Source organism: Plecotus auritus, assembly GCF_963455305.1.
Source record: "Plecotus auritus genome assembly, chromosome: 1".
NCBI classification, from domain to species: domain Eukaryota; kingdom Metazoa; phylum Chordata; class Mammalia; order Chiroptera; family Vespertilionidae; genus Plecotus; species Plecotus auritus.
Window position 1 is genome coordinate 217308481 of NC_137770.1, and position 19861 is coordinate 217328341.

General features: G+C 42.1%; 1 protein-coding gene across 3 annotated transcripts in view; it reads left to right on the forward strand.

The window, feature by feature from the left end:
• The window catches only part of TEC (tec protein tyrosine kinase), a gene marked incomplete at both ends in the record, with an annotated part of 92036 nt that overhangs the window by 52073 nt on the left and 20102 nt on the right, over nucleotides 1–19861 (forward strand). Inside the window, 6 exons of one of the 3 annotated variants that reach the window (XM_080678473.1) lie at nucleotides 3242–3346; nucleotides 12226–12307; nucleotides 12981–13109; nucleotides 15476–15516; nucleotides 16551–16726; nucleotides 18076–18141. In XM_080678473.1, the coding sequence (XP_080534599.1) occupies nucleotides 3242–3346; nucleotides 12226–12307; nucleotides 12981–13109; nucleotides 15476–15516; nucleotides 16551–16726; nucleotides 18076–18141 (599 nt within the window). Of the gene's footprint in view, nucleotides 1–3241; nucleotides 3347–12225; nucleotides 12308–12980; nucleotides 13110–15475; nucleotides 15517–16550; nucleotides 16727–18075; nucleotides 18142–19861 lie in introns of those variants that run through there. The other 2 variants (XM_080678474.1, XM_080678475.1) reach the window with 2 other exon arrangements.

The window sequence follows — 19861 nt, forward strand, 5'->3', positions numbered from 1 at the left end:
CATGGCTCGAGGGCTGCGAGAGCTGGCAGGTGGTCCATGATCCCAGAGCAATGTCTGAAAAAGTCCGTGATGCCAGCAGTGATTTTCTCCAGGGTTGGGGATGAAGGGTCATTTGACCCTCTGTTCCTGTTAGTGTTTTCTGAGGCTTCTGCAGTGATGTGTGACTCAATAGGAGGGTGGGGCTCTGGCACTTCCTTCTGCCCACTGACTGGTGCAGGCCCCAGGAACGGGGTGGGTGGCCCTGTTTGGCCAGACCTCTCAGCACGGGGCTGCGGGTTCTTTATGAGCTGACCCCGATCGATCACCTCCCCGCATCAGCCGTCAAATCGTTTTGTTTTTTTTTACTACTTATTTTATGTAGCAAACACTTACAGATGCCGTACTACAGGTCAGACACTCTTCTAAGCACTTTACAGATACTCATTTAATTCTCAGAGCTCTGCAATAGTATCGATGAAGTAGATACTATTATAATTTCCATCTTACAGACGAGGCAACTGAGGTCATTCTGGAGTATGTTTTTCTTCACGTGTGCTGTTCATTCCCCTCCCCCCCATTATACATCAGAATTTCTCTGCCTAAATCGTCATTTAAGCCAGATTTCCTCTGTAGTCTCTTAACATCTTTCTAATATACAGTACTTACTATATTTTACAGGCTCAGGCAAAAATAGATTTACAGTTGTTTGTGTGGAAAATAATACAATAATAATACAAGGATAAACTCCGTGTATCACATGCTCACGACTGTAAACCTACTTTTGCCCCACCCTGTATAATAAGTACTGTTTTTCTGTTTCAGAGGTAGATATGGGAAAGTTGTGTAATTTTAGTGTCTTCCATCTGTGAAATGTGTCTAGTATCGCTGACCTCACAGAGTGGCTCTGAGGATTAAACGACACAATAGTTAGACTCTACGCTTAGGACGTGAGCTTCCCCGATCTGGACTTGGTGTATTCCTGGACACAGCTGCTGACACGGGGCAGGTGTGTCTTGTGGGAAACAGAGGGGAGGGCGAGAAGGGAAAACAGAGGGCCCCAAGTCAAGGCCCCTAAGGCGAAGGGTGTCGGCATGCCCCGATGTCTCAGGAAGGTGTGAGCCGATGACCACTGAGCAAAGACGGTTGGGTTTGTTCACGTGATGTCGTTGAGAATGGCTGTAGCGGGCTGTGGTGACGGGGAGGCAGGTTGCACGTGGTGAAGGAGGAGTGGGCGGGAAGGAAATGAAAGGCTGAGGGTGTGAGCACATTTCCTTTCAGGAAGGAAAGAGAAGCGTTCGGCCGTGGCAGGGCCAGAAGAAGGGCCCTTGGTGTGGCTGGGAGAGAAGGTGGCTCTGGCAGGAGAAGGACATGCCTTGGAAGAGCATGGCTGGGGAGAGTTCCCTCTCCCTCTCCTGACTGCGGCTCAGTCCATGCCCAGAAGCCTTGCTGCCCCCTTGGGGACTTGTCTCCACTAATTCTGTCACCTGCTTGCCGCTGGGGCATCCCAGGGTCTAATTGACGCCGGGGTCAGCTGGGTAATGTGTGTCAATAGTCTGAGCTGCAGTTCCCTCATCTGTAAGAGGAGGGGAATTTTGTGAGCACATAAAGGGAAATGTCTTCTGCGAAGTACCACCTACAGTATCTTAACTGTTGTATCCTGTTAATCTTCTCTTAGGAACAGGATGAAAGAGGAAAGGGGAAACCTTAAAATGCTTTTGACCTGCAGGAGGGGGGAGTTGGGGGTGTGCCTGTGGGATGGCAGCTCTCTTCTCACAGTTGTCCCCTGCGAGAAGGGGAATGGGAAGGGTTTGTGTCCCGATGAGACCCGTGGTTCCATGGAGAACACCAGGTTCTCTCCGCTGGAGACACACAGAAGAACCAAGACATAGCAGTGAAGGTCTGGCTAAGCATCAAGGAGACAGTGTTGTCTTTTGACCTTCTGCAGCCCAGCATGCGGGAACAGGGAAAGGTATGAAGAGGGGCTGCAAAAATGTCAAGGGATGTGTGGGGGTTAGTGAGGCGGGGGGGGGGGGGGTGCGTGGGGGTAGGGCAGGGGAGGAGGTCAGAGGAGGGGAGGAGGGGAGAGAGAGAGAGAAGAAGCAGGGAGGGGAGGGCAAGGCAGGGGGACGTACTGGTGAAATGACCCCCAGAGCAGTCTAGTCAGATGGGAGCTGGTGGCCTGGGACAGTTGGCAGGTCTGAAAGTCCTTTGGTGATAGTGAGGGTGCTGAGCAGGTTCCTGGGAGCAGGTAGGGGGCCCAAAGATTGGGGCCAGAGGGGCATTTCAAAGTATTAGATGAAGCAATTTTGAATGACTGGGGCCAGGGAATGGCTGAGATCCCCCAATACTAACTATACTTCTTCATTTGTCTATTTTTTCTTCTATTCTGTATATCTGCCCCCCATCCCGTCCCCTAAGTAGCCTTAGTCTTTATACAGCTTTATCTGTGGCATGTATCAATTAATATTATTCAGCGAATATTCTTTATTTCTACATTGTATTTGCAGTATTTTTAATGGATACCATATATCAAGTTATCTTTGCACATACTACTTTGTACTCCTTTGGATTTTTTCCTGGGATAAATTCTCAAATCTGAGTTTACTCATATGAGTAATCTCAATTGGTGTGAGTGATTTTTTGGGGGGAGGGCTGTCTTGATATGTCATCAGGTGTTTGCTGCAGGGAGATTTGCAGTGCAGGGGGAGGGTGGGCGATAGGGGAGAAAGTAGAACCTTCAGTCAGAGTCTGAGTGGAGGCTTCATGTGGACGCGCTGAGGCCACCTTGCGTCCTCCTGGTTCGGTGTACTGGAGGGGAAAGGTAACTGGCTAGAGTTTGATTCTGTAATTGTTGCTATCTTTTTGGGGCTCTCATCAAGAAGTTGAAGAAGGGGCACGGGAGTGGGCGGGGAGAGGTCAATGGGAGAAAAAGGAGACATATATAAAACTTTCAACAATAAAGAATAAAAAAAAAAGAAGTTGAAGAAGTTAAGATGTGTGTCTGAGATGGGAAGGCAACAATGAGAGGGAGTCCATTGTTCTGTTCCAGAGCTTTTGGGGGGCAAGGACAGAACCATTTCATCTTTAGAAATTAAAGGATTTAATTATTTTGATTATAGTTCTCACAGTGTTAGTGTTTTGAATAATTTTAAAAAATTATAATATATTGAGTCAGTGATTTCATTGACAAATGCTACCATTAATCACATTTTCTTATGTATTATGATTGTTATAGTTCTTTTTTTTTTCTTTCTTTCAACAGAAAAAATACAGAAAGGGATTTATTGATGTTTCAAAAATAAAGTGTGTGGAAGTAGTGAAGAATGATGACGGTGTCATTCCCTGTCAAAATAAATATCCATTTCAGGTGAGCCGGCACGTTCTGTGGCAGTGTAATTCTGGGCTTTTAGTCATACTATTTGACATTACCGTTTCCTGTCATTGCTTTAGTGGTTGATTTTTAAAAAGTTCAGCTTTATTGAGGTATAATTGACACATCGGAATGGTATATATTTAAGGTGTAAAATCTTGATGTTTTGATAAATGTATATACCCTGTGAAATGATCACCACAGCCAAGCAATTGACATATCCATCACTTCACATACCATTTTCGTGTGGTGAGAACACGTAAGAGCTACCTTCTTAGCAAATTTCAAGTATCCAGTACAGTATGGAGAGCTGTGGCCACCATGCTGTGCATTAGAGCTCCAGGACTCTCAGCTTGCGTAACCGAAACACTCGGTACTGTTGGCGGCGATAACGACGCCAGGTGTTAGACCCGTAGAGTCAGACCAGACCTGGGTTCAGCAACCTCTGTACTTGAGTTCTGGCTAAGAAAGAATTCAGAGCCAAGACTCAACCTATAAAGCAAAGTTTATTTAGAAAGTCACAGGAGTAGAAGTGAGTCATAGAAGAAATGGGCTCAGGAAACAAGTTACAGAGGCAAAAGAAGGGGCCCTTAGAGCTTATGGGAGAAAGAAGGAGAGGGAGAGGGAGAGGGAGAGGGAGAGGGAGAGGGAGAGGGAGAGGGAGAGGGAGAGGGAGAGGGAGAGGGAGAAGGGAAACTCAACATAGGGGTGTGGGCATGCTACCTAGTGGGAGCCACACTGGGTCCTCCGCCTTGAGGATAAAATTATCTGAGGCCAGGGGAGGATTCCAAAGAACAGCGGTCACCTACCACTGGTCTGAAAGGTTGGTGACCGCTGCCATAGAATATTCATCAGCTCTCCAGGTGTGTCCTTTCAGCGTCGTGGTCTCCACTGATTGGTTGGCACCGGGGTCATTAGTCATTGCAGCTGGATCTGGTGTCAGCCATGGTATCCCTTGTCTGGATTTGCTGCTTTTCTGGGCCTGGAGCTGAAACACAACCGAGGCCTAGATGTATCTGATGTGGGTCAGCACCTCATGTCTTGGGGGCTTAGTGCTTAAGGGCTGTTCTCTGGCCCCCTTATCCATTTCCCCCAGGGCATCTACCACATGACTAGCAACATGCCAAGGGAGGAGAGGTCAGAGGAAGATCCGAACTGCCTGGCCAGCTCTGTGGGAGGTCAGGGGGTTAAACTGCATGACCAGGGGTATGCTAGGGGAGGAAAGGTTACCCTTGGGGCAAGGTACTTGTTTTCACAGTTTTGTCTGTTGCTAGGCACCTGGAGCTTTCCGCCTGGTGACCTTATATGTACCTGGCCCATTGTCTTTTCTCTGCTCATGTCTGTCTAACTGCCTACTCCAGTACCCTTTGACCCACATTTCCCCATCTCCCAGCCCCTGACTTCCACTCTTCTATTCTCTGCTTCTGTGATTTTAACTCAAATTCCACATATAAGTGGGGTCATACAGTGTTTATCTTTCTGTGTTTGGCTTATCTCAGTTAGTATAATGTCCTCCAGGTTTATCCATGTTGTTAAGAATAATAGGATTTCCTTCTTCTCTTAAAGCTGAAAAATATTCCATGGTATATAGACACAACACCTTTTCTTTATCCATTCATCTGTCTGGATATTTAGGTGGTTTGCATATGTCGGCTATTGCAAATGATGCTACAGTGAATATGGCAGTGCAGAGATAGTGTCAAGATCCAGATTTTATTTCCTTCAGATAAATACCCAGAAGTAGGCTTGCTGAATCATATGGTAGTTGATTTTCAGTTTCATTTGTACTTTGATGGTAATTGTGTTTTCATAAACTTTTTAAGTCTTGGTTGAAACATTAAAGGAATATTTTATTGATTTCAGAGAGGAAAGGAGAGGGAGCAAGAAATAAAAACATCAATGATGAGAGAGGATCATTGATTGGCTGCCTCCTGCACACCCCACCCTGGGGATCGAGCCCCAGACCTGGGCATGTGTCCTGACTGGAATCGAGCCATGACCCCTTGGTTCATAGGTCAATGCTCAACCACTGAGCCATGCCTGCCAGGCTGGAACATTTTCTTATTCTTGTTTTTGGTCTGTTAGGTTCTACCAATGCCCTGAGTTTCTAAGCCCCAGACCTAACGTGCTACTTATTATTCAGATTGGTCGGAGCAATTAGGAAAGGGAGTGGAGACTGAGACGGAAAAAGGTGGGGTGAGGTGTTTTCTGTGAATTTAAGAAGCGGAGAAGGGGCAGGCGCGAGCCTCTGGAACAAAAATGAGATTCAAATGCTGCTTGTGATGCAAAATATATTAGCATTGCATGTCCCTTAAAGTGTGCCTTTTAGAAAGGTTATGTTTTTTCACATTTTCCTTCACAATGATTCTTTTACTAGTATATAAGGGAGGTAAATACACTATTCTCATTTATGACAGGAAACTGAGGTTCACAGATGTTAAATGACTCGTCCACGGTCATTTTGTGAATGAAAAAAACCTCCCTACAACGCACATGTCTTGTCACTCCCAGGAGGATCCGTGTGGCGTCCTGAGCGTCCTTGTCACTCCCTGCCCCTCACGGTGCACACGTGCCCTGGGAACCGGGAGAGCAGAGCTGGGCCCTGGTATTCAGACCTGGAAGCAGACAGACAGGACCTCTCTCCAGCACCCACCCACCCTTCTCTGGTCCAGGACATTGTCATGCTTTCCTTTGGGTAATGAGCATCTCCGGTGCAAGTCGCCTTTACCCAGGGCTGTGGTCTCACTGTGTGCTAAGAGGAAAAGTTGCAAAAGTGTTTTCAACAAAGTAGCACAATGGAGAGCTTGGTTGTTTTTCATTGCTACTGTGAATTTATCAGTTTACATTTGAAATAAACGTTTACCAGTTGGGGAGATTAAGATATTCAAGCTTTAAAGCGGCATCTGGCTTATTTTCACTCTGGTGAGAATAACACACGAGGAGGAGGGACTACAATTAATTTTCCTTTTCCCAGTCCCTCACTTGAGATCTGTCATTTCTTTGCTTGAAGAGGAGGGACAGTGTGGTGCTTAGAGAGGCAACTCAGAGGCCACACCACCTGATTCGCCGCAGATGAGCTCTGTGACGTTGTGCAAGTTTAACTGCTTTTGTGCCTCTTTCCTCTTCTGAAAAATGAGAATACTAATAAGACTAGCATTCACTTCCTAGGGTTGTGTGAGGATTAACTAAGGTGATGTATAAATAGTCTAGATCAGCCTTGGGCAAACTACAGCCCGCGGGCCGGATCCGGCTGTTCTATCCGGTTCTCTTGCTCTCCCCTCCGCTCCTTTACTTTGAATTTATATTAGTTCACACAAACACTCCATCCATGCTTTTGTTCCGGCCCTCCGGTCCAGTTTAAGAACCCATTGTGGCCCTCGAGTCAAAAAGTTTGCCCACCCCTGGCCTAGATACACAGTGAAAGCAAGGTAAGTGTTAGCTGTGTTGCTAGAGAAAATGGGTCCTTGCAGTGTTGCGAAAAAAGAACTTCAAGGGGCACACGTGTGGGAGAAATTAAGCGTAGTGGCAAGTTTAATGGGGGTGAAAAGAAATAATATGCCCTCGGGGATGCAGAGGTGGGCAGCAACTGCCCGGGACCCTTACTAATCCTCCATGCATTTTTTTGGTTTCGGAAACAAGCAGGCTTTCTTCCAAACTGTCCAATCTTCTCCCTAATTCTTCTCTGGCTTGTGCTGGCCCGCCCCCATCCAATCCCTTGCCTGGATTTTCCAGCGTTCTAACTTGCCTTTATCCTATCCTTCCCCCCACACCCCCCAATTTCCCCAGGCTAGACTCCTCCCCCTTGTGTTGCCATTTGGGCTCCCACTGCATATACCTTATGGTCCTGCTTGTCATATGGTTTCTGTTGATGCCTCAGCAGAGGCATTTCCCCTACTGTGTCATCCTGCCCCATCCCACCCCAGCGCACTGGCAGGCTGTCCCCCGGGGAGTGTGGAAAGCAGTTCTTCCTGTCTGCCCGGGGATTAAGTCCCTTTCGTGGAGGAAGCGGCTGTCCCTTGGGGAGTCTGTGAAACTGCCCTACCTAGCTAATCAGGCTTAATGTCTGATTTCATTTGCTCCCTTTCTTTGTTAATAACTAACTAACTACTGTAATAGTTATTATTATTGTTGTTATTATTATTTCTCTCACTGCTACTATTAACACTACCCCTACCTCAGATCTCGAAGTAAGCCCAATTGAAATCTTGTTCTTGATTAAGTATGTTAAGCGCATGTGTAATTGTGTGTGTGTGTGTGTGTGTGTGTGTGATTTGACGTTTAGCAGAGAACCACTCCTATCACACTTCTGATGGCTGCAGGACATTTGCGGGGTGGCAGATGGGTATGGGAAGCTGCGGTTCTCATGATCTAGGCTCAGGATTAGGAATTTTGTTTTCCAAGAGAAAGATCTGCTCTGCACACTTTGGATCGGTTTAGAATGATGAGGAATATATGAGAGCAGGAAGCATTCCACCTAGAATCATTTTTAGTTGTTGAGATGAATAAGTACAAGAAAAATTTAAAAACCATCTTAAAAACTAAGAAGAGGTAAACTTGAGCTTTAACTATGTGATTTAAACCAGCAAGATTTAAAAGGTAGAAAAATAATCCCTTATTAAGTATAACTTAAAGTTTGGGTTCTAGTTTCACATCTTCACAGTGAAAGTTTGTATCACATGCGGATGCAATGCCAAAAAAAGAAAAAAGAAAAGAAAAGAAAAGTAGAAGTAGACATTTTTAAAAGACACTAAGAAAGAAAAAGAGGTTGCTTCCCACCTCAGCCTATTCTCGCCCAGGAAGGAACAGAGGACATAGGAGGAGGAGCCAGCTGCTTCCTGAGCTGAGTCTGCTGATGGCAAGGGGGTTCCCCAGGAGGTGGCATTTCTTTCCTGAGTTTTGAACCCACATCTGTCTGTCTAACAGCTGTTAGATGCATTGTCTGTGCAGGTCTCTTGAATAAAGGAATGAGTGAATGAAGATGCAAATAGGAGGGAGGGTAACTCCTAAGGAATGTTACTAAGGGGGTGGTGGTGGTTGTGGTGTATTTCTTCCTCATTGAACCGGCTTCTGTGCCTCAAGGTCTGCAAAGCTCTTCCCTCCCTGACACTGTCTGCTAGGGCAGGATGACTCACCGGAAGACAGGCACATACTGAACGGAACGTGGCTCGCTGCATGTCCTCTGCCCCAGTCAGCTGTCCGCGTGGGTGACACAGAGGTGGCTTCCAGGTGTGCTCCGGGGTTTGCTGAGAGAGCGATACTGGACCTAGATAGCTCACCCACCAGCTTGCCTGAGATGCCAAAGTCATGGCTATCATTTGGGTTGAGGGTGCTGTCTGTAGATATTTCTTTGTAGGAATATAAATGTCCCGAGTTAGCTAGGTAATGTATTAGTCTTGGTTGTCAGAACTCTGTGTTTGGATTGGTTTTCCTCTGATTGGCTAGCCTTGAACAAACTTTAACCAAGTTACAGGCTCACCATACTGTCAAGAGGTGAGTTTTGAGGAGAAGTTGGACTGGACCCTGAAACGACAGATTCTAGCAGGGAACTGGTCAAGGTGCCCCATGAAGGTGTTTGGGGGAAACATGAACAAGAAGAGCCTTTGGAGGTCAAACAGATCCTACTCAGATGACGTAAGCTCTTGGTTTTCTCATCTGGAAAATGAGGGTCCTATTGCTAATAGAGACATGGGCTGCCACATGGGTTAAATGGGACAGTATATGTAGGTGCTTAGCCTGATGTAAAGACGTAGTAAAGTGGATTATTGTAATGAATTATTACCACACACCCAGGTTTCTGGGGGTTCAAAGCCCTAGCAGTTCTTTCCAAATACCCCTGTTCAATTCAGAAAGACTGTTTCATGGTACATTTTTACCTAATTCATAGGAACAGAGTTGATTGCATTGATGACCCTGGGTAAGATTCTGACAACCAATTCCAATGTGTGTATATGTGTTTTCTATATATATATATGTATGTATTTATTTTTAATTTCTTTTATCTTTATTGTTGAGAGTATTACAATGTTCCCCCCTTATTCCCCCTTGACCTACACCAACCAGTTCCCGCCCCACCCCAGGCCTTCACCACCCTATTGTGTGTTTCCTAACACACCACCAAGTAATTCCCTGACACCTGCTAGGAGTCCTACAATTCATTTCAATTCTAACACTATCTGACCAAAGATAGCATCAGTTCCATAGGTTAAGGGCTCAGTCCCTCAAGACAGGTCCCACTTTAGATGCCAGTCGCAACTCCAAGTTATCACCTGTGCTGCTGATCTACTGGCTATATAGAGCGGAGGTTTCCTCAGTGTCCTCCTTGTGTGTGAGTAATTTGCTATAGAGTAGCTCAGAGAACTCAGAGAAATATTCTACTTACTAGATCACAAGTTTATTATAAAAGGATGTAACTCAGGAGCATCCAGATGGAAGAGATGCATAGGACAGGGCATGGGGAGAGGGCATGGAGGTGTCATGTCCTCCACTCTCCCCAAATCTCCACATATTCACGAACCCAGAAATTCCCTGAACCTGCTCCTTTTAGGGTTTTTATGGAGGCTTCCTTGCGTAAGTATGATTGATGACATCATTGGCCATTGCTGATTGAACTCAGTCTCTAGTCCCTCTCCCCTCCCTAGAGTTGGGGTGGGGTGAGGTAAGGGGACTGGAAGTGCCAACCCTTTAATCACAAGGTTGGCTCTATTGACAACCAGCCCTCATGCTTAGGTACTTTCCAGGAAGTTACCTCATTAGCACAACAAAAGACATCTTTGTCACTGTAGGCACTGGATATTCCAAGGGTTTTAGGATTTCTGTGCCAGGAACCATGATGAATATCAAATGGATATTTATTTTCTTAATATAAATCACAATATCACAGGTGTGAAAATCATGGGCCAAACGAGGCAACATAGATCCCCACATCTCTCTTAGTGCTTTGTCTTTACCTCTCTATCATGTCTCATCTTCTGTCTTGTTATAAAGTATTTCTATCCGTGTCTTGAAAATAAGGTTCTTGTTTGATATGCTTTTGTGTCTGTGTAGCCCCATCAAAATGCTAGTTGGATGAATTCATCACTGAATGAAATATAACACTATTGTTCTATGGTGCTCACATTGCTCTTAGACTAAGTTTATTTGATTGAAATGAATGGGAATTACCAATGAAGATGGCCAGGAACAGCCATTTGAAAGAGCTATTTGTGTTCAATCCAGTGGCTGTGGATGTGGTGAAGAGAGGTTGCTAGCCATACACACACACACACACACACACACACACACACACACACACACACGTATATACCAGAGGCCCGACGCACAAAATTCGTGCAAGGGGCTTGGGCCTCGCAGCTGCGGCCCGAGGCAACCGTGGCAGCTGCCTTGGCCCTCGCAGCCCCGGCTTCGTCTGGAAGGTTGTCCAGTCTAATTAGCTTATTATGCTTTTATTATTATAGACTAGAGGCCCAATGCGCGAAATTCACGCAAAAGTAGGCCTTCCTTCCCCTAGCTGCCAGCACTGGCTTTTCTCTGGCACCCGGGACCCAGGCTTCCCTTGCAGCCCCGGCTTCGTCCGGAAGGTCATCTGGAAGGACGTTCGGTCTAATTAGCATATTATGCTTTTATTATTATAGATACTAGAGGCCCAGTGCATGAAATTTGTGCACAGGTAGGGTCCCTAGTGGCTGCCTGCCGCTGGCCGGGGCCACCCTTCCCACAGTTGGTTGGCCGGTCCCACTCCCTGGTCAAACTCCCCATCGACGGGACAATTTGCATATTAGGCTTTTATTATATAGGTTTTTAAATCTTTATGTTGAAAGTATTACATATGTCCCCTTCTTTTTCCATTGTCCATATATATTTTTTACACAATCAAGGTGTTTCTGCCTTGTGACAGACATTAAGACCAAAGATAAAATTCTTGGGTTACTTTCCCAGGTTTAATTTTATTATTAACTAGAGGACCAATGCACAAAATTCATGCAAGGGGCTCAGCCCTCACAGCCCCGGCTTCATCCAGAAGGTTGTCCAGATGGTCGTTCTGCTGTTTGGTCTAGTTAGCATATTAGCTCTTTATTATATAGGATACTAAAAGCATGAGTAATAAGACTATTCAGTTGTTCGACAGAAGTTACCTCTAAAAGAGACACTGGTAAGAAGTTTGGGCTTTGGAATCAGGATTGTGGCTTTCTGGAATACCTGCCAAATAATGACAAGTAAGTTAAGGAGCACAACATTATGGGTACCGCTCACAGTGCATTCTATGTGAATGGTGCCTCCTGGTGTCACACAGGAGTGAAGAGTTCATGGGTAGGCCTTAGTCTCTTCATCTATAAAATACTGATACCTTAATGGTAGGAATCCTTGAGTTAAGGTGTGTAAAGCACTTAGCATAGAATTAGAATAGTCAGTGCTTAATAGTTAGCTACTGCAATTATTTATAGTGGCAAAAATAAAGCACAGGAGTGATGCCTCAGGAGTGGTCCATTTATCTAAATAGTATTGAGAAAAATACTGGATGAGAACCATCCCTGTTATACCAGGTTTACCTAAGGAGCTTTAGTGAATTAGGTCACAGGAAGTAACCAGATTACTGAAGCATCCTGGCCTCTATAACCTTTTCTTCTGTAAAGCATGGCCCTTTGCAAAACGTGTATCCTACTCGATGGAGACATGAAGAAACAGATGTGTTAAAAAAAAAAAAAAGAAACAGATGTGTTTTGTGAGGCAGGAATCTAGGTTCTTTGGATCCCAAGTAATTGACTTTTATTCACTTATTTCAGAATCATTTATCAGTGTCTGTGGTACCAAGGGCTCTGTGCTAAACAAAGTCTGTGTCTGAGTATTTCTCACCGACTCCATCTTATCTTTTATTTTAGGTTGTTCATGATGCTAACACACTTTACATTTTTGCACCTAGTGCACAAAGCAGGGACCAGTGGGTGAAGAAGTTGAAAGAAGGTAAAACTCCTATAATGAAATATTAATCTGTATATAATTTTAGGACAGACCATTATTATCACTAAAATAGAAACACAGCTAATGTATCTTGCATTTATAATCTTTTACTATACAATAAGTATTTTTTTCAAGGACATTCTGTTACCTAAGTGATACATATTGAAGATAACTTCTTTTTTTATAATCTGATTCCTTCTAGTGGCATATACATAGTTTCTAAGAAAAGTATGCTTTTATTTAGTGCATGATATATTTAAAGCGATAAAACACTGGGCTTCTATGATAACGGGATTTGATATTTTTTTTAAGACATTGACAAGGTAGTCAACATTTGGTGTGGATGAACTGACTTTGCTTAAAGTATTTAAATGAGTGATTTGTCCCATACAATCCTCATTGCTTCTTCTGTAAAACAGAATGGTGGTGGGTTAACTTCTTTGTTTATCCATTACGGTGTAGCCCAGATTACTTCTGCTAACAAGGGTGCTTCACCAAAAAAGGAGGCAAAAGAGAGCCACATGGATTTTTCAGAATGCTGGGCTGGATGATGTTATGAGGGAGTTCTCATAATAAATATGGAATCTGAGAAATAAAGAAGGATTGACTGTTACTAAGGAGACATTACCATCTCTGCCTTATTTCACTAATCATTTAATGTGTTTATGAATTGCAGAAATAAAGAACAACAATAATATTATGATTAAATATCATCCTAAATTTTGGGCAGATGGGAGTTATCAGTGTTGCAGACAAACTGAAAAGCTAGCACCTGGATGTGAAAAATATAATCTTTTTGAGAGTAGTAAGTATTCGTTTTGTTCTATGATTATATTGTGCTCAGGATGTACATATTATTGGTGTAGTGAGAAAGTGACATGATTTTGATTTTGAGGTTGGTTAAGTGTGGCCTTTGCACTTTGTAGCACAGCGAAAACATTGGGCAGGTGTACTTGTAAGAATAATTATATTTAGTTAGCAGTGGGACCATTTCATGGAATCCAAATGTCTAATCAATTTGTGGGGCCTTTTATCACAATGTGGAAGCCTGCTAAAAGTGACTATTAAAAATGTGAGACTAGTATGGCACTGTCATCACCTTTTTTTCAACTTTATTGAGGTATAATTGACATATAAAATTGTAATGTATTTAAAGGATACAATGTGATGATTTGAAAAACTTATGTGTTGTGAAAGGATTCCTCCCATTGAGTTAACACATTCATCACCTCACATGTTTACCCTTTTCTGTGTACGAGTGAGAACATTTAAGTTGTACTCGCTTCGTAAATTTCATTTAAACACTACAGAGTTATCCATTATAGTCACCATGGTATACATTAGATCCTCAGACCTTGTTCATCTTACAATTGAAAGTTGTACCCTTTTACTAACATCTCTGTTTTCCTACTCCCAGCTCACTTTTCTATGATGTTTGACTTTTTTTATTTTAAGATTCCACATATAACTGATACCATATGGGTAACACCTATAGAGTATCCCCCCAAAATGTATACACACTTTGAATGATTATAAAGTCAGTGTTTATTAACATACAGTTCATTTTCAAAATTTGAAAGAATCTACAGAAATTAATGCTTTTTTTTTTTTTTTTTTTTTTTTTTTGGTCAATGCCTGTTTTCAAACCGATGACCGTTCTGGTCCAGGCACTGCTGGTAATGCGAAGCAGTGGAATCGCAAATCAGGAATCATTTCGTTTGGTATTTGTGCGCCCTCAATTCGTCAACTATTGCCAGTTTTGCACTGTCAACTTTATCTTTTATGTGTCCCCATAAAAAAGTCTAGTGGATAAATTTTCTTTGTTCAAAGCTTAGTCTGGTTCATCCATTATTTCAAATCAGTTAAACTTGAAAAAGAGTGAAAATTAAGTGAGTTATTAGGTGTTAAACTGTATATACATTTTTGGGACACTTTGCATAATTATAAAGGCAGTGTTTGTACTTCAACTGCATTTTCAAACTTCCAGGAGCATTTTAGGGTGAAATTCCTTTGTTCAAAGCTTAGTCTGGCTGAAAAGAATGAAACATCAATTGAGCTACCAGCAGTTAAAGTGTATATTTATGTTTTTGGGACACCCTGTATGTCACATTTTCAACACACTTACGTTGTTTCTATACCTTGGATAGTGTGAGTAATGCTGCAATGAGCATGGGAGGGCAAATATCTTTTTTTTTATTTTTAATATATTTTATTGATTTTCTACAGAGAGGAAGGGAGAGGGACAGAGAGTTAGAAACATTGATGAGAGAGAAACATTGATCAGCTGCCTCCTGCACACCCGCCACTGGGGATATGCCCACAACCAAGGTACATGCCCTTGACTGGAATCGAACCTGGGACCCTTGAGCCTGCAGGCCGATGCTCTATCCACTGAGCCAAACCGGTTAGGGCGCAAATATCTTTTGGAGGTATTGATTTTTTTTCCTTTGTGTATATACCCAGAAGTGGTATTGCTGAACTATTTTTATTTTCTTGAGGAACCTCCATACTGACTGTACCAGTTGACATTCCCAACAACAGTGCACGAGGGCTCCCTTTTCTCCATGTCCTCACCAGCATTTATCCCTGGTGTTTTTTATAGCAGCCCTTATAATAGATGTGAGGTGATATATCATTGTAGTTTTGATTTGCATTTCCCTAAAGACTAGTGATGTTGAGCATCTTTTTATATACCTGTTGGTCATTTGTATGTTTTCTTTGGAAAAATGTCTCCAGCTCCTGCGCCCATTTTTGATTGTTATTATTATTGCTATCGAGTGGTATGAGTTCCTTGTATATTTTATATGTTTATCCCTTATAAGATATGTGGTTTGCAAATATTTTCTCCCCTTCCTAGGCTGCCTTTTCATTTTGTTGATGGTTTCCTTTGCTTAATAGAAGATTTTTAGTTTGATATAATCCCACTTGTTTACAAAGACTAAACAAGGCCCCAATCCCTGTGGCCTTTACAACCTGCTCAGGAAGACAGAAATACAAACCAACTTGAACAGCATTTTAAAATTCTGTTGCAAATATTAATACGAGCAACAGGCACCGTAGTGAGAGAGTCAGAGTGGACTTCTTGCCTATGTGTTCATTTTCATTTTTCCTTAAGATGATCAATCATTGGTAGATGGCATTTTGACCTACTCTTGTTGTTGTCATTTTCAGGTATAAGAAAAGTACTACCTCCAGCACCAGAAACAAAGAAGGTAGGTGGCCTTTAACTTTTGGACGCACTTGCAGTTTATTGAGTATGTTTATGTTCCTTCAGGTGATGCTGTTTGCCCCCACCCCACCCCCATCATATCAGAAACAGATATGCTATAGCTTATTTGATTTTGGGGGTGTCACATAGTATTAATTGTATCAGGTATTATCATCGGGGCCCCTACTGTCATCTGGCATTTTGCCTGTATTTTGGCTTCAAGAATTGTATAAGAGGCCCAGCCGGTGTGGCTCAGGGGCTGAGCGTCAACCTATGAACCAGGAGGTCAGTGTTTGATTCTCACCCAGTCAGGGGGTGTGCAGGAGGCAGCCAATCAATGATTCTCTCACATCATTGATGTTTCTCTCTCTCTCCCTCTCCCTCTTTGAAATAAAAAAATATATATATTTTTAAAAAGAGAATTGTTAAGAGGTGTGGGACTTCACAGAAATATTTTAGTCTTAAAACCGCAGTCTATGGCACAGATTTAGTGACACGCCTTTGAAGAGTGGGATATGGTGGGAAGCACAGGTACGCTGGACCCAGACAGGGCCTGACCAACGTGACTCTGATAGGAGTGACCTTGAGTGGGTCACTTAAACCCTTGTTTCCTCGGTTGTAAATGGGGGCTTATGTACTAAGTGTGTGTCTTGCACACGGAAGACAAAGGTAAATTCCTCTGCGTGGGAGGAGACCAGATAAAAGTCTCCACTCCATGGTGTGTTTCCCCATTGCAGGCCGTTTGAGCGGCGGGTGTCCCTTTTCTGGTTTCTACTCACGTATCACCCTTCCTTCTTCCTGGAACCTGCCCCTGGCCCTGAGCAGAAGCCTCTTGAAGTTTCAAGATAGGTTTTACTCCTGTCCTACAGTCTGAAACCCACGAGAGGTCCAGTAGATTCAAACTTATGGGAGGGCTCACCAGATTGTATGAGGTAGACTCGAGGGCTCTGCTCTATTCTGTGGTGATGTGTGAATCACTCAGTGTTTTACTGCACACAGACGAAGACTAAACTTTCACACGTTCTCTCTTTTTCTTAGCGAAGGCCTCCCCCACCAATTCCACCTGAAGAAGAAGATAATAGCGAAGAAATAGTTGTAGCTATGTATGATTTCCAAGCGACAGAAGCACATGATCTCAGGTTAGAGAGAGGCCAAGAGTATATCATATTAGAAAAGAATGATGTTCATTGGTGGAGAGCAAGAGATAAATATGGGTAAGTGTTCCCTCCCTGTGTATGACACACAGTGGGTGGTGGGGGTTAAGTGCTGAGCAAAAGAGGATAATCTGTAACTCCCATGGAAGGAGACTGGTTCTGCTGGCCGGCCATAAGTGAAAGTACACGTTATTACTTTGCAGTAACGCAGTGTATTCTTATCAGTGATGCAATAAATGTGAATGGATCGACCACTTCTTTCCAGAAATTAGAATGCATTACACTGCTCTCTTATCCATGATATGTTTAATTGGATTATTTTGATCTTGAGAAAAACTGCATTTTTATGTTTTTACCCCCTGAGGTAAGTAAAAGAGAGAGAGAGAGAGAATCTATATGTATGTGACTGTATGTATAAAATACTTGCACAGCCAGGCATGTGCTAGCTCCTCTTAGCAAGAAGTAATATCTGGAGACAGTAGTTGGGGTACTGGGATTCTACTGCTACTGGATTGTCATTGCTTCTAGGTCTTTCTCAGTGTAATAGAGCTACACATACACACTCTATGTGATGTATTATGAGTTCTTACTAATAGTTCAAATTCAGAGTGAAGATTGCAAGGTTTTCACTCAATTTTTAAATTTTATACATGTATCTCTTTTTCTTATGTGGAGACTCTTGGCTTCTACCAAGATTCCAACTATTATGAATTCTTCTTAAACTGTAATGTGTATAAGAGTCATATGGGGTAAAAATCAAAGATTTCTTGGCCTCACGTAGACCTTCTCAATTCAGATCTCTTGGGGTATGAACCAAGAATTTGCCTTGTTAACAGCACTCCAGATAATATTGATGTGAAAGGTCAAGGACTACCTTCTATGAAATTATGTTCTACATGGAGGTATTGGAGTGGTGGGTATTTTTATCCAACGCTTTAACTTTTCTGAAGTAATAGTTTCTTTAAAACATCCCAAGGAGTTTTGAATTCAAGACTAGCATCATGGAATATTGGGAAGGACCCTGAACCTAGTCACATGTTCAGAGACGATATCAATTGCAGGCTGTTTTGCTGGCTTTGTGTAGGTATCTTTATATGTAAAAATAACTGAGATAACCCTCTTCCTGGTTTGGGACCTTGAGAAAGTCCCTTAATCTTTCTAAGCCTTCGTTTCCCCACCAGAAAGTAGGTATAAAATGCCTGCCTACTTCAGACTTACTGTGAGGATCAAATGAGGAAGTAAAGCATCAAATGCTATCGCTATATTGACTTATCAGGAGTCAGCTGGTTTTTCTTATAAGCTTTAGGCAATATTATACTTTAATTATTTTAAGAAGGCAATAATATTTCTTTTAATAACCTCTTAGTAAGATAATATCAGTTTACCTAAAGTATCTTTCTTCTTTCTAGGAGTGAAGGATATATCCCAAGTAATTATGTAACAGGAAAGAAATCAAACAACTTAGATCAATATGAGTAAGTAAATGTTTATTTTGTGAATGTGGAGAACCAGAAAATGTTTTCATTTCCTAATTATGCAAGGAATCTTGGAGGTTAATGGATACCTTTCATTATCTTTACTAGGTGGTACTAACATATGCTTAACTTAGTTGTCTAGGTTGTAAAAGATGCTGAGAGAATTAGTTTTTATAATACACTTTACCTGAAGGTACTATGTATAAATGTTTTTATACAAGCAATACAATTAAATTTATTTTAAACAAATCTCACATTAACTGACTTTGAAATGCAGACCATTGTTCATTCATTCAAAAAATCAGAATATAGTTTCTCAGAGTGGCCTTTAAAAAACATGTTTGATTATTTTTTTCTAAGTATAATATCATATGATTATTATTTTAAAATTGTTTGAAAATATTAAAAAGTTAGTAAGAAAAATTACTCATAAATAAAATACAATTGATCTGTCAACATTAGCATATTTTTCTTCAATCTTTTAAAAAATAGAATCATGCTGTAGATAACTGTTTTATATTGTGTTTATTCCACTTAATAGAACATTATGAATCTATTTCCTCATGCCATTAATTACTCTTCAGAAACACTTTTATAACTGCATTATATTTCTTTGTAATAAATTCATCAAATATTTGCTGAGACCTTAGCATGTATCAGGTACTAGGCCTTAGGGGGTATAGCCAGGCATGTGGCATATGGATATGCAATAATTTATATAATCATTTTCTTATTTGTGTGGCATTATGTTTGTGTAGGCATCTTTATATGTAAAAATAACTGAGATAACCCTCTTCCTGCTTACTGTCTTAAACCAGATCTCTAAAAATCAATGTACTGGGCTAACGGCTAGTTATGAACTGGCTAAGACCCCTGGTGCATGCAGTCAGACTACTTTACAAAGAAAGCAATGGGCATACTATTCATGTGCCACTAGCTGTGCATGGCCAGGTTTTAATGAGAGGCTCCTACATAGCAAACACTCCTTTGTGGTTATACTAAGGAAATGTACTGATGTTTCCATTTACTTCTTTAAAAACACCACCAACAACAAGAACAACAATGAAAAGCCGTTTCCTCTGTCCGTGTCACTTTTTAGAACATGAGTATACCTTAAAGATCTAGAAAAGGATTGATCCCTCAAGGTTGTTTATAAGTAGGCGAGGGAATGAAAATATATAAATAAAATAGTGTTTCTATTCTTAATATTTTTGGAGCCCGGCCGGTGTGGCTCAGTTGGTTGAGCATCATCTCATGCACCAAGAAGTTGCTGGTTTGATTCCTGGTCAGGGCACATGCCCGGGTTGTGGGCTCCATCCTCAGTAGAGGGGTGCAGGAGGCAGCCAGTCAATGTAGGGGTGCAAGAGGCAGCCGATCAATGTTTTCTCTCTCATCGATGTTTCTATCTCTTCCTCTCCCTTCCTCTCTCTCTAAAATCAATAAGACATATTAAAAAATATTTTAGAAAAATATAGCCAAATCCTTAGAATTAGGGAAGATACTAAAAGATGAAAACTTGGACCTGATTTTAAAGTGATCTGAGAACTAACAGGTCAAGGACTGTCTTCTATGAATACTGCTCTACATGGACTGTTGAGGCATTGGAGTGGTGGGTATTTTTATCCAACACATTAACTTTTCTGAAGTAATGCTTTCTTTAAAACATCCCACGAAGTTTTGAATTCAAGACTCACATCATGGAATATTAGAAAGGGCTCTG